Source organism: Drosophila guanche, unplaced genomic scaffold, assembly GCF_900245975.1.
Source record: "Drosophila guanche unplaced genomic scaffold, DGUA_6, whole genome shotgun sequence".
In the NCBI taxonomy this organism is placed as follows: domain Eukaryota; kingdom Metazoa; phylum Arthropoda; class Insecta; order Diptera; family Drosophilidae; genus Drosophila; species Drosophila guanche.
Genome location: NW_022995743.1, coordinates 18399152 through 18413606, shown reverse-complemented (window position 1 = coordinate 18413606; position 14455 = coordinate 18399152). Strand labels below are relative to the sequence as shown.

Here is a 14455-nt window from a genome sequence, read left to right as displayed (position 1 = left end):
ATGTCAAACAATTTGATAACTATTTAATTTGATTTGGCCGCGACAACTATTTTTGACTCTGGCTTATAGCAATTTAAAGAGCTGCCCCAGTGTTCCAGCCACTTGGTGCGGCTCGCGCCAAGGGGCACTGAGTATCGGTTTGCTCAAAATGAATTCAAATTAGTTTTGTAAAATATTCCCTGCCCCGCCCTGGGCACACTGGTACCACTCTCAACGGGACGACACAACCCCCAACTTACGAGATTTGTTGCTCAAGTCTTTCGGGTTTCGATTTTGGTTACCCGATAGCCGCAAGGAACTCGACTCACTTGTTTTAAGGAAAGGAAAAACGTATTAAAACTGAAACTAAATCGAGTCGACAAAAAAACGAGCGTGTTACCAATATTCATATGTACGAGACAGCAGCCCGACAACATCAGTATGCCGCTCACATGCAGATTTCGGAACACAAATGATTTCCCCCTTCCATAAATTAGTCAGAGAGGAGAGCGTGACACGAACGCTGTCGTGCTCCATCAACTCTATTGACAATCTCTACGCAAAGCTCGGATAAGCGCCACCTAGAAAATCGTTTTTAATTATGACTGGACCGGCTCTGTTCAAACACATTATTTAATCGAGTCCGCGTTTATTTTTGGGCAGTGGCTGCAATTTCCTCGTGGAAAGTGTTTTTTAATTGGTGCGACTTGGTGTGGCAAGCACCCGGTGATAGCAGCATTGCATCTGGTGCATATTAATTAACGGCCATATCGGGTACGTCAAGGCATTCACAAACATATAGCAGATCACATAAGCCGATTAATGCCTGATGCCTGGAGGCTGGGTAGGGGTCTGGGGGTGAAGAGCACGAGCCTCAACTTTTCACGCTGTAGATAACCAAAACTGCGAGACATTTGGGGACGTGCTGGGGGAGGAACACAATTCAATTTGGAGGAATGGTGTCTACGATCTATGTCCATGGGTAACCCATTAAAATTAAGTCTGTTAATGGCTAGCAAATAGAGGATAATACTTAATCATTTTAGGGGAGCAACAAAATGGAATACCATCTGGATGCAGTCCCAATTTGAGACAAATTATACATCATAATGCCCCGGGTATCCCAATACATGCCAACCTGTCGCACACCCAGCAGTAAAGTAACCTTGAGAGGCCTTCACTTCTGAGAAACTTCTAAGTGCAAGGACAACCTGCAGTCGGCCACCAGTCAATCTACAGGTTGATGCTGACTCCACTTGACTATGACATGCGACTCAAACTCTATTAGGCCCGCCCACACGCCTGCCTGGCTACCTGCCCACCTCCTCAGACATCTCAGTCACCCATCCATCGATTTAAAAGTTGAGTTATTGGAGCGGCAACTTAAAAGAGCACTTTGGTTTATCTCCAGTTCGCATTGAACTTGCTGCCACCGCCAAACCAAGAATCAGAACAAATTACGTGCATTTGTACCGAAAAAAGAGGCAAGAAGCAAGTGCGTTCTAGTGGCACTTACATTTTGTGAGCAAATTAATTTGATTGCTTTTGACTGCAATCGGCTGGGGGCCGCTGTGTGGGCCAGGTTCTTAGAGCTCCGCCCGGGGCTCTGATTGACCATGGGCGGCCACAGCTGTTTTGCTGCTTTTTGATTATTTTATAAATATTCATTGAACACGGCCACAGGCACAGATACAGTTACAGATGCAAAGTCCGTGCTGTGCCGAGTAGGTTTCTGCCTAAAGGTGAGCTCGGAATATTTTTTACGAGCTGATTTATGTAAACAAACTGTTAACACAGTTGGGCCACCCGTAGCAGATCTCTCTCTCTCTTTCTCTATATATACATATATGTGTCTCTGTCTGTTAGTGTGTTGTTCTTATTGGTGGTGCCATAGTTTATACTGCACGCAATCGCATTGAACAGCGATCTTAAGAGACGATTAGATCTAACCTTGACCAAGATGATAGCCAAAAAAATAGGAACAACGAGAACGGACGTGTGAGACGCTTCTTACGCGTCACAACTTTTATACCCGGCACTCAGGACTACATCTGCACCTTAGCGGTTATTTGTCAAATTTTACATTTTTTCTTCATCTGTCATCTACATCTACAACACTTCTCACACCAACACGCTCCTTTAGTTCGCCCCCCTTCCCTAGACCAGCATACTGCAGACTCGCGGCAGAGGCAGGTCCCGCACACAAAAAAAAAACAAAAATAAGCTGCGGGACGGGGTGGGTTAAAAGTCGGAAGAGGAATCGGCAGGGGGAGGGCAGAGCCAGGGGCCGAGTGAAGCAGAAGCAGAGTGTGAATGAGAGAATGTAAAAAGAGCATCAAAAGCTGCGGGACAGGGTGGGTTTAGCCACTGGAAATGAATTTCTCAATTGTGGCTATACTAATGATCCGATCGGATCCCTATTTGGAGATCAGATAGATATGGCCATTTCCTACGGAATGGCGTTTTTAGTTTTTTTTTATCTTCAAAACTGTAGATTTAGGAGGTTTTCGCCCTGTTGCGAGGGCGGAAGGGGGCGTGGCTCATTTTTGAAATACACTGGTTTCAGTGTGAGCATACAGCAGTCCGGAGCCAAAATTTGGTGGCTCTAGCTCTTATAGTCTCTGAGAACTAGCCGACAAACAAGACCAACAGACGGACAGACGGACGGACGGACAGACGGACAGACAGACAGACATGTCTCTATCGACGCATCTATTGATGCTGATCAAGAATATATATACTTTATGGGGTCGGAAACGCTTCCTTCTGTGCGTTACATACAACCGTTATTCCTCACAAATACAAATATACCCTATTTACCCTTCGAGTACCGGGTATAACCAGCACAAGCCTCAACCGATATTTTACTTACGCATTTTCATTAATGCCGACGCTGTGGGATCTCGAGAGATCTCCGACCAGCATCTGAAAGAGAAGAATCTGCGAGTCTTTCCACAAGTAATGCCTTTCAGCCGTTGATTGCTGATCTTCAAATTTCCGGGACTGGTGTCAACAACTCATCCATAAGTATGCATATACATACATATTTAGGTATGTGTCTTAATAAAGGGGATTTACTTCAGCTAAAGTCTTCGAGCAACATCATTTTATATCCAAAATTATAAAAGACAATTACACTACTCGACCAAATCGAACTTCTTTAACTTCTTCGATAGAGCCATGTCTGTCTGTCCGTCTGTCCGTCCGTCCGTCTGTCCGTCTTGTTTGTCGGCTAGTTCTCAGAGACTATAAGAGCTAGAGCCACCAGGCTTCAGGCTGCTGTATGCTCACACTGAAACCAGTGTATTTCAAAAATGAGCCACGCCCCCTTCCGCCCACGCAAAAGGGCGAAAACCTTCCAAACCTACAATTTTGAAGATAAAAGAAAACTAAAAACGCCATTCCGTAGGGAATGGCCATATATATCAGATCACTATCAGATCATTGGGATTGGATTGGATAATTATTATAGCCCCAATGAAGAAATTAGTTTCCAGTGGCTAAACCCACCCTGTCCCACAGCTTCTTTTGTTCTTTTCACATTCCCTCATTCACACTCTGCTTCTGCTTCACTCGACCTCTGCCTCTGCCGCTGCCTCTCCCGACTTTTAACCCACCCCGTCCCGCAGCTTATTTTTGTTTTTTTTTTGTGTGCGGTTGCTGCCTCTGCCGAGAGTCTGCAGTGTGTGTGTCTAGGGAAGGGCGGCGAGCTAAAGGAGCGTGTTGGTGTGAGTAGTGTTGTTGATGTAGATGACAGATGAAAAAAAAATTTGACAAATAACCGCTAAGGTGCATATGTGACGCGTAAGAAGCGTCTCACACGTCCCTTCTCGTTTTTAATGATTTTTTCCGAGATTGCGGTTTGTTTTTTTTACATAATTGAAGTATATTAGATCGTCGGGTAGTGTTATTTAATAGAAAATAGCAAGCTTAACAAAATTGTTAACAACAGTTAACAAAATTGTTAACAACAGGCATTCGTCAGGCGAGACGCCTTCTATTTCAAATAATATTCATTCTCTGACGTCTCTCGGCCTATATGACCCGATGAGGCAGTGGCAGGTATCAGCCAGATCTTGGCAACAGCAACAACAGACGCAATAACCTCAACAAACGACCATAGTCAAGACTATAATGACGACTCTGACTACGACTCCTTCCCCTGGCAGCGCGTCTTGCCAATGTTCGTGTCATGAATATGCACAAATTATGCTAATTTCCCAAAATTACAGACCGCAAAGTGATTTTTTTTATACGTATTGCCATTTCTGTGGTTGCTACTGCTGCTGCTGGTATCTGGTGTCGGCCGATTTCTGTTATTTGTTTGTTTTTTACGTTTGAGCTCTGCGAAGCTCTGGGCTGAAAGGAATCAGCAGACGCAGTGCCTCAAAGCCCGAAAAACAAATATCAAAAGGTGATAATTTGGACTGTAAGTAAATTTTTGGTTCACTGAACTCTTTTTGACGTGCCACATTATAAAATCTCTGTTCGTTTTATAGCCCAGATTGTTGTACCGAAATATTATGGAATTGTTGTATATAATTAATTCATTAAAAATTAGGAAAAACACGACAGACAACAATTTCAATCAAATTCACCGCCATTCAATTGTAATCTGTGGGTGTTTCTGCAAGTGCGTCGGACTGCGACTATATCTATCTATAGCTGGCTACTGCTGAAGCGAGTACGAAAGTTTGTGAGACGCTTCGTAAGCGTCACAACTTTTATACCCGGTACTCAGTCAGTATGTATGTACATTCATATGAATGCAATCTTAATGATCTGAGCCGATCTTAATTCTAGAATCTTATAGATACGACCACTCCCTACTTTAGCTTTCTCTTAACTTCGAAATTTTGAAATACACTTGTATCAAAATTAGCAAACAGAAGTTTTAATGCAAAACTTGGTTGCCCTATCTCTCTATGGTCTCTGAGTACTTAACGCTCATCAGAACGGAGAGACGGACGGACAGGAAGGCAATATATATAATATATATAATATTTATAGGGTCGACCCATATCGGTCCTCCTCCACCTGATACAACAATCGAGGCTGTGGGTGATTGCATAAGCAAGACAACTCTGACAACTTTATTTTTGGCCAGCCGATGCCAACGATGCAAAAGCCAAACCCCGCCACCCAGTCGATAAACTATCTTCAGTGTGTGTGTTTGTTTTTCACCGCACCATCGTCAAATCTCCTATTGGTTTTCCTCATTATTTGAAACTTTTCAGAGCAATTGCCGACAGGCTGGTTGATATTTAAGTGGTTCAGAAGGGAACTTTGAGTATGAAAAGTCTCAATGGTAATGGAAACTGCGATGATTCTTACTCTGAATTCCCGAAGAATAAAACCATTAAGCATAGCGTAGAAATTTTGTTTGACCAATCCACTAACGGTCCCCTTCAATTTCGAGTATAATTACAAAACAACTTCCTATCTTCGTGGGTACATAGACCTATTCGCAGTCGCTTTCGATTATCCAAGTGAGAGATGAAGTAGAAGTGTGTTCCGTCAAAATTAAGAGCCAATTAGTTAGCCAAACTCTCGTCGCTTGCGCCAGGCGAATGGATCGAATTGGGTAATTTATTAATGGACTTTTCGCATAAATTGTGTTCAAGGCAACAAGGCAATTGAAAACTTGAGCCTGCCTCATTTTGGCAATCATATAACGTTCCACGTACTTCGTGGCAACCAGAACCGCAACGGCTGGACAAACTCAGGCTGAGTGAAAAATCATTGAGTAAGTCGGAGAAAAATAAAGCACACGCCCAAATACCTTAGCTTGATATTTGGTTGCATTTCTGTTTTCCACTTTTTGGTGGAAATGCGGAAAACGAAACCAAAAGAAACATGAAAAATTTGTTAGCTATCTCGCCAGCGAGCCTTGGACCAACTGCCACATGCCTCATGCCGAGAAAAGTTGCAGTCAGCCATAAATTAAAAGATCTGCCAAATGGAAAATAAAACTAAATTTTTGAAGAAAAAAAGAGCGAACTTGCAAATAAATTACGGATAGAGTAGTGTTACCCAAGACAGAATTAATGTGATAATTAAGAGCTATTCATTGCTACACACATGTTGAACGCCTATATATTAAACCTGTACCTATATACATATTTATGCATGTATGTAGGTAGGTATTTATGTAAGTATGTATCTAGCAGGCGGCACTTGTACTGAAGGTTTTTTTTACTGAAGGAAACAATGAAGGCAATCCAATATCCTACCGTTATGGTGCGACTATGTCATCTGGCCAGTTTACTTTCAATGTGAAGGCCGGAGCTGCTTCACGCAAATTTATCATACACACAGTGTGCCAAAAGGCATTTAAGTGTCGCTAACCAAAAGATTTATCATAATTCAAGCGCCCAACGATGCTGCAACAATTTCCAACTGCATTCAAGTGGAAGAGTTTGGGGCTGTTGGGTTGGGGCTCGTTTTGCCACGGCCCGGCCTGTTTTGGACTGGCTCATGTCATCAATGGCAATTTGTTGCCTGACTTTGGCTGCAATTTGTTTGCGGCACAAGTTGCTTTTGTCGCTGATGTTGACATTTAGCTGGAGCCGGGTTTGCGTTTGTGGGACATTGAACTTTGGCGTTTTGTATTTTATGGCCAAATATATGTATGTACATATGTAGATATGATACAGAGCGAAATCGATGTATATGTATATGTATATATGTATATACATATACATATACATATACATATACATATACATATACATATACATATACATATACATATACATATACATATACATATACATATACATATACATATACATATACATATACATATACATATACATATACATATACATATACATATACATATACATATACATATACATATACATATACATATACATATACATACATATGTTCATATTCACATCTATAGATAGATGTATCCCAACACATCTACAACTGGCACAGCTCAGTTCTCCAAAAGCCGGGTCTGGAAGGTAATTGGAACTTTCCTTTTGTACTTGGCATGTTTTCAGCTCGTGGTATTTTCTCGCAGCAGCTCTAATTCATGGCTAATGCTTTAATTATGGCATGTAGGGACTATTTCCAATTATTAATTGGACCACCTCATGTCGAGTGGGGGCCAATGGTCGCTGGGCTTCTGGCAAATCGATGATCGATAAACAAAATGCCAATTAAATCGGAAATAAACCGAAACCAATTGAGTTGAAAGCATTCGGGTGTCCAAACAAGAACCTAACCTTTTTCAAGGCCTCTCCACGTTTCTGTCTACTTACAATACATCGCGCTGTCTGCTTGGCTCTGTTACCCTCTACTAATTATTGCAATTACAAAGAAAAACCGATCCAAGATCTCAAAGAGTGTAGAAACATTTCTTATCGTCGATCGCAGATTATTTGCATAAAATGTGCAACTATGCAAATCGCAGCTAATTTTTATGACTTGGCCAAAGTCATTCAAAGCCAACTCATATTCATATCGGTGTTTATGTGCACTTGTACCCCTGACTACGGACCAAGAATGTTGACTGAAATAAATGTAATAAATTATTTTTACGCCGCGTACATGTCTGCCCCGAAATTGGTTCCATACAGCGATATGTTTGACAAATTTAAATTAAGACTTATCGTACTTAAACGAAAGATCATACAGATCGAATATCATATGATGTTCGGATGGATATTCTGCACCGAATTGTAATTGGAAAACAACTTGTGTAACAATAGTGTGTATTTTATTATATTATATTTAGCCCATTTTCCCCATTATGAAAGAGGTATGGAGGTGTCTCCCTCTAGAGAGATATATGGATATATAAGATATATTACACTACTGGACAAAATCGAACTTTTCTTTCTCAAGGAGCCAAACCGAATTTTTCTGATAGGCTTGGGTCATTAACATTTTTTAATGAATTTTGGTTTGGTACTCGAAGAGTTGTACACTTTCCCATTAATACTTATTGTCAACAGAAAACTGTAAACCCATAATTTCACACTCTGATTCGTGCAGTGCCACCCCCAGAGCCGCAGGGGGAGCGCGTCGAACTAAAAGAGCGTGTTGGCGTGAGAAGTGATGTATGTAGATATCGATAACATATGTATGTAGAAAAAATGTAAAATGTAAACTTTGGTACGGATGTACAACTTAGTACCTGGTATAAAAGTTGTGACGCTTAAGAAGCGTCTCACGCGTTCCTCCTCGTTTTTAGTTTGACTAATTCCCAGATTCATTTTTCCATCTGATTAATAAGCTTCACTTACTGATAACCCTTCTCCGTAACTGCCTTTTTCAGGAGGGAAGCATCGGTCACGACCTGGTGATAAAGCCCTTGCCGCACGAGCTGAGTCCCAGCCAGGAGGAGACCCACCACATTGTGTACAAGCGCGAGGCGAGCGCAGCAGAAGAGCAACTGAGTGACTTCGGTAAGTGTGGGTGATGGATGGCAACGGTACTGGTACCTCTGCCAGAATTTACCCGAGAAACTGTGCAGCACGCCGAGTGTACATTCTTAATGGGCGCATTGACCTAGAGAAGCCACAGAAATACATTATGTCTAAGCGGTGGCCCATAAATAGCGAGCCGAGTCGAAAAGTTGTGATCGACGTGAGGCCGATAGCATTTCCTGCTCGAAGTCTCTTTGCGGCTGAATAACATAAAGAAGAGAAACACTCAGAAGAAACCAAGAGTTCAATGTAACAATTCGCCCTTCGCTGAATGCATTTACCCTTCTGTTGCTGGCGTGGCGCCAAAATTCCAGTCGAAAAACTCCACTATAAACTCATGTACTTTATGGATGGTGTTCTTCACCGTGCAATATTCTCAAAAATAATAATTAAATTTATTGGATATTTTTCCATTGTCGGCTTTCCAATGTTCGGCTACCTGACTTACCATATAAGAAATCATAATAAAGACATTCCGACACTTGATTATTGTTAATTTCGTTTAAAATATATTTCCGGTTTTATTTTGTCTGCAGCCTTCATGGAACCCGATGATCTGCTGGCCAGCGAGAAGCAACGGCGCAAACGGCGCAGCGCTCCCACCAGTCCAAACTTCGAGGATCTCAACGACGAGGACGAGGGCGCCCTGGACGCGGAGCAGCAGACCGCCGAGTCTCGCACCCGACCCCGTTCCCGTCGCCAGGCCCCGTACATCATCTACCCTGAAGTCCTGGTTATCGTCGACTACGACGGCTATCGGCTCCATGGCGGAGATAATTTGCAGGTGCGCGAGGGATGCAGAGCGGCTCCCAAAGCTACTAGGAGGCAAAAAAAAAATTAAAAATCGGAGAAAACCCAAATTAAGTTGTCCGCAATTGCAGACCGCTGGGACTGTCTCCGTGTGTGCGTAAAGCTGCCACGCTGCCACGCTACCAAGACAGTCACACCCAGCACAGCCCAACCCTCTGGGGATTTTGAAGTCTAAAGATTGTAAAAGTTGTTATTTGGGCTGTTTCTTTTTGCTGGTTGCTTTGTCAGCTGGTGGTTTTTTTGGTACACATGAACTATACACTGAGCAGACCTATCTGCTAGCCAGCTCCAGACCAAAATCGTCCAACGGGCAGGCAGTTCAGATTAGCTATAATATTTATACAGGTAGATCAGTATTGTGTTGAAGAAAACGTGCCAATGATCTTCATGAATACCTTTGGATAATGAGGTAAAGTTGAAGATAATGCTGACTCTGGAATCTACAATAGACTCAAGAAGCAGATCAAATGTTCTCCATATTCAGTTCCCAGAAGTACCTTAGCCGTTTCTAGCTCTTCATTTTCTGAAGTAATTATTATGCACAATACTCACAGTGGAGATTTATAGCTCTGACTGACTGGCTGGGTGCGCTCTTGTCCACGAGAATCACACAGAAGAGTACAGAATCTCCAGTTGCCAGGGAGCGGTCCAGATGAAAGCAGATGCAGATACGACTGATGAATGTGTCTAGGGTCTAGACCGAAAGCTAATAGAAACGAGTACTCAGGCTTTGACTAATTCAAATGATTCTCTTCCCATCCTCAAACGCAGGTAAAGCGGTATTTCATCTCATTCTGGAACGGTGTCGATCTTCGTTACCGACTGCTGAAGGGACCCAGAATACGCATCAGCATCGCTGGTATCATTATCTCTCGGGTAAGTATATCCGAGCAAGGCATTCCCTACCGCAGCCACAGCCACAGCCACAAACCTCCAGCCAGATCATTGCACAATCCCAGGCATTCCATTTTAACTTGGCTAATTTAGTGTCTGAATTGGTAGGTCTTCTGAATTGGACCACCTCTTCACCCCGTCTTAGCCAGCTGAGTCCTGACTCCACCCCAATGAACGGCAGTGATCCTGGCTGAAAAATGGATCGCATGCGTTTCGATTCTTTGGAAAAAATGTGAACAATCAATTTGGCCATTTGTTTGGCCATAGCTCACAAAAAGCTCGACCAACAAATTTAAGAAGTTTTTTCCTTGCTTTGTTTTACGGCTGGCACACTCGTGCCAGCTTCAAAGCCTAGCAAACCATTTTTCTCAAAATTAGCCACAGCATGTTTTATGGCCATGTGAATCGACCTCCCAAAAATTTTCATTCAATTCTCTAAGCCCCCGTTTGAGAGACTTTATATTTAAGTTTATATTTGACAATCCTAGATGTATCTCCCGAATAGACCTGCTGTTTGGACAGAGCTTGGTATTCACATCGTATGTCAGTAGACCGAGACATTCATGGAGAACTTGATTTCTTTCAAGGTCCTATTATACGAAGTACTTACGTTTAATCAGGCGGTTTCTGTTTACATTCTCTAAGCGGAAAAGCTTACCAAAGAAGGCCAATAAGAGATCTCTCTGAACATCTTTTATTTATTAACGGTCCACTAATTTGATTGCATAACGCAAAACCATAAAATACGTTGACAACATTATAGCATCGTGGCTCTGCTATAGGTAGCATTTCATTTCTTTTCGTTGTGTCTCAATCTGCGTCGTAGACTGCAGTCTGGTTAGACTTTCTCACACAAATCAGTTTGGCAGTGGTTCAGGAAACCATTTGTCGTGGCCACAGAGGGAGAGAGTGTGGACAGCTCGAAAGTGCGGTACACGAAAGAGTAAAATTGGCACAGGCACAAGCACAGGCATAGGCACTGAGGCACCTGCAACACATAGACGCCACAAGATTCATCAAGCGGCTGGGCTGCCCACACGACACAACGAGCAAGGCATCGAAGAGACAACGTTGTCGACGCGTTACCCTGAGTACGTCAATTGGCTTCTGCTCCGTGCCTGGCTCTAGCTGCGGATCTGAATCTGACTCTGCTGCCTCGAAAAATATTTTTCAGACCGCATAAATAATGCAACAGCCACCAGGGCCCCAGTGCCACCAATGGCAGTACTGCGTGTTGGCCGCGGTTGCATAATCTAATGGGCCACGCTAACTGCAGTAGCAGTAGACTGAGATCAGATTTTTTCGTACACATATATCTTTTTGCCCAATTTCACACACACATGACTTCCTCTTCTCCATGCACAAGAAGTGTATTCGTGTCTTAGCATTCGTCGCTAAGCACTTTTTGCTTGGCTAATTAATGTTGGAGTAGATTTAAGCGCTGGCATGACCGAGCTGCAAAAACAAACTATAGAATATCCATATCCGATAAGTAGGGAATATTGAGTGGCCCACAGCGACCAGTATTCGAAATTAATCTACCGCATTTCTGTAACACTTCATTGCCAGAGATTTTGGGGGAGATCTCTGTGCATCTTACACTTTCGTTGTCTATAAAAACATTGTTGAAAAGTTAAACAACTTGACCTCAATGCCAGAGACAAGCGCCGGAGCCTTTTCCTTTTTAAAAGCCTTTTTTAAAGCACTAAACAAAAAAAACGTAGCCCAAAATCACATATATTAATCACTCGTAGACAAATAACTAAGAGAATTACTTAGGCAACAACTGCGGAGTGCCATTTTTAAGAGACTTGTTCGATTAATTGGTTCTTGCTTAAAAAGCAAAACACAAAAAAAACGTAAAAAAAAGGAACATAGCCGCAACAAAATGACTACAAAACATTGCCACATTATAAGCCACAAGCTGCGTAACGCAACTGCACTCTATCGAGTTTCGGACAGGCTCAAAAGCGTTAAGAACAGCCCAGAGCAGCTGCACTTGAACCTGGTAAATGGGACTACGTTCTTTTTATAATTTAGTCTCTGTGCTAACCATGAATGAGGGGCAGAACAATGAGCTCAGATCGAGTAGCAGCGCAGTAACGTGGTCTGCGTGTGTGAGACTCGTTTGCCAGGTGAATTTTAAAACGTATTGTTAGTAGGGCTCAGTGGGGTAGAGGCCTGGAAGTATTGAGTGCCTCAAACTGTTTGCAACATTAAATGCCATCACTGGGTACCCGAAAGTTGGGCCACTTCCCGCTCCGAATAAGTTGCGTATAGGCAACTTCGGCAGAAAATGAAATTGAAATATGATTGTGGTGCAAGCTCAGCGCCACTGCGTTCTACACTTGTACCGGCCGTAGGGCGGACCAGCAGAAGAAGGGGCGAGGCTGTTTAACTTCTAACGGAAAGTTGAGCGCAATTAATTGAAATGTTAATTAAATGTCACAAATAAAAGTTCAGGCCAAGTCGGTAGCTAAACGACTTGCCAGCTAACCCCACGCCTATTCCACTCTGTTCGGTTTGCATCTCAGCTGAACTGAACTGATCTGATATGTATATATTGTAGGCTTTATAAATCTATATCTGTGACTTGTTATGATCACCTGCAGTTGAGCTATCCGCCCAAGGAATTCCACTCGGGTGATTAATGAGCAGAGAAAATAAGTCAATATTCGCCTTCTTTCCCCTTTCGACCTCCAACCATGCCTCTCCTAAATATGTGGGTTCGGCTATCCCTATCCCCTTTCGTGACGCCAATAGACATTCTCCATTCTCTCTTATCGTAGTGGCTTTATCTAAAGTGCCACAGAAATGCCAAATAATGCTTGAGTGACACACCCAGCAGACCCAAAATAAAATAAAAAAAATTATATATGGAAATAGTATATATGTTTTATATGTCAGTTCTCATATTTGCCAGTTGTCATAATAAATTCTGCAGTTAACGAAGCTGGTGCCACTGCGAGCACCCAGGCAGGACCAGGCCCAAGTCCAAGCCCAAGTCCAGGCCCAGGCCCAGACTAGACCAGGACAGCCCTGGCCAGGTGTTGGCTTCAGGGAAAAACTGACCATTCTTGAATGGTTCAATGTATACAACACATATATAGAGTGACAAACAAAAGTATAAATTGCAATAATGCAAATGGAAACGTGAAGCAAAGAATGAACACAAAGAGCCCAAATATAACACAAGCTAAAAAGTCCACCTGGGCCAACCTACTCTAGCCACAAAGCACTATCAATGATTTATGGGAATATTATATGAGAGCTTCTCCAAAAGTACTTAGGAATCGTGTATAATCGATTCAGAGTCGTATAGAAAAATCGTTGTTTTAGAATGAAAACATTCCCCGGCGGTCTACCTGCTGGCGTCTATCCTAGTTTTTTCAGCTACAGGGTATTGGAAATGGTTGACCCAAAAGCCTGTGGGACTCTGTGGGTGGTGCCGCAATCGGCCAATGTATCCGACGTGTGGCCGCAGAAATTCGAAACGTGTGTCACTAGATGGAGGGAAGCGAAGAGGTTTGGATTAATGGGTGTGTGGGTGTGTGTGTTGTGAGTGCTTTTAGTGGAAAACCGTCTACCACCCAGTCAGATGGCTTACCAAGCTTTGCGAAATGATAGAAATTACAGACCATTCCTTTGACTGTTTTTCTCATAAGATTTATAGCCCAGGTCAGGGAAAGGCACCCAAGACCGTCTGGAAAATTTAACTAAAATATACATTTTGCTTTTAATTACGCACAAAAGGCTATTACAAAACTGTCGCACAGACTTTTTTTTTTATTTATAATTTTGGGTTTTTCCTGTTTATTTGTTTTGGGGAAAGGCAAACCGGTCCCGGTTGGGTATCTGCTATGGGTTGGTTACATTTTTGGTCCTACTGATAGCTTTACTGCTACTAGTTTTTCCTTTTGCTTTCAAAACAGATTCTTTGACCAATGTTTTTTCATTTTTTCAACCCCTGAAGAGTGTATTTTAAAATGTTTCTGCAGCTTGTAAGCCCAGAAGGTAGCATGTCCTGATCAGTTTTGAAGCTGTTTTAAGTAAATGTTGCAGAAATTCTTCCGCCATGTATGGCCTAGTCATTTGTCTGAATCTTTATTTATTATTTGTGCACACTTTTTTTTATATAACCTATTTAAATTAGGCCCACAAAAGCATTAAAAATAGCAATAGACTGCTCTAAGTCTATACTATTCAAATCCTGCAACATTTTTAAATGTTAAGTTTTTTGCATAATCATTATTGATATTAATTATTTAATCAAAGATAAATGAAAGTTAAATAATGATTCATAATGATTATTCTAAAAACGTAAACAA

The 14455-nt window shown here is 42.2% G+C and overlaps 1 protein-coding gene across 8 annotated transcripts in view; it reads left to right on the top strand.

Annotated features, from left to right (window-relative positions):
* The window catches only part of LOC117578726 (venom metalloproteinase 3), a 59379-nt gene that overhangs the window by 35676 nt on the left and 9248 nt on the right, over positions 1–14455 (top strand). For all 8 annotated transcript variants that reach the window (XM_034264398.1, XM_034264405.1, XM_034264389.1 and 5 more), the window contains exons 5-7: positions 8273–8402; positions 8960–9207; positions 10005–10109. In XM_034264398.1, coding sequence (XP_034120289.1) covers positions 8273–8402; positions 8960–9207; positions 10005–10109 — 483 coding nt within the window. The remainder of the gene's footprint in view (positions 1–8272; positions 8403–8959; positions 9208–10004; positions 10110–14455) is intronic.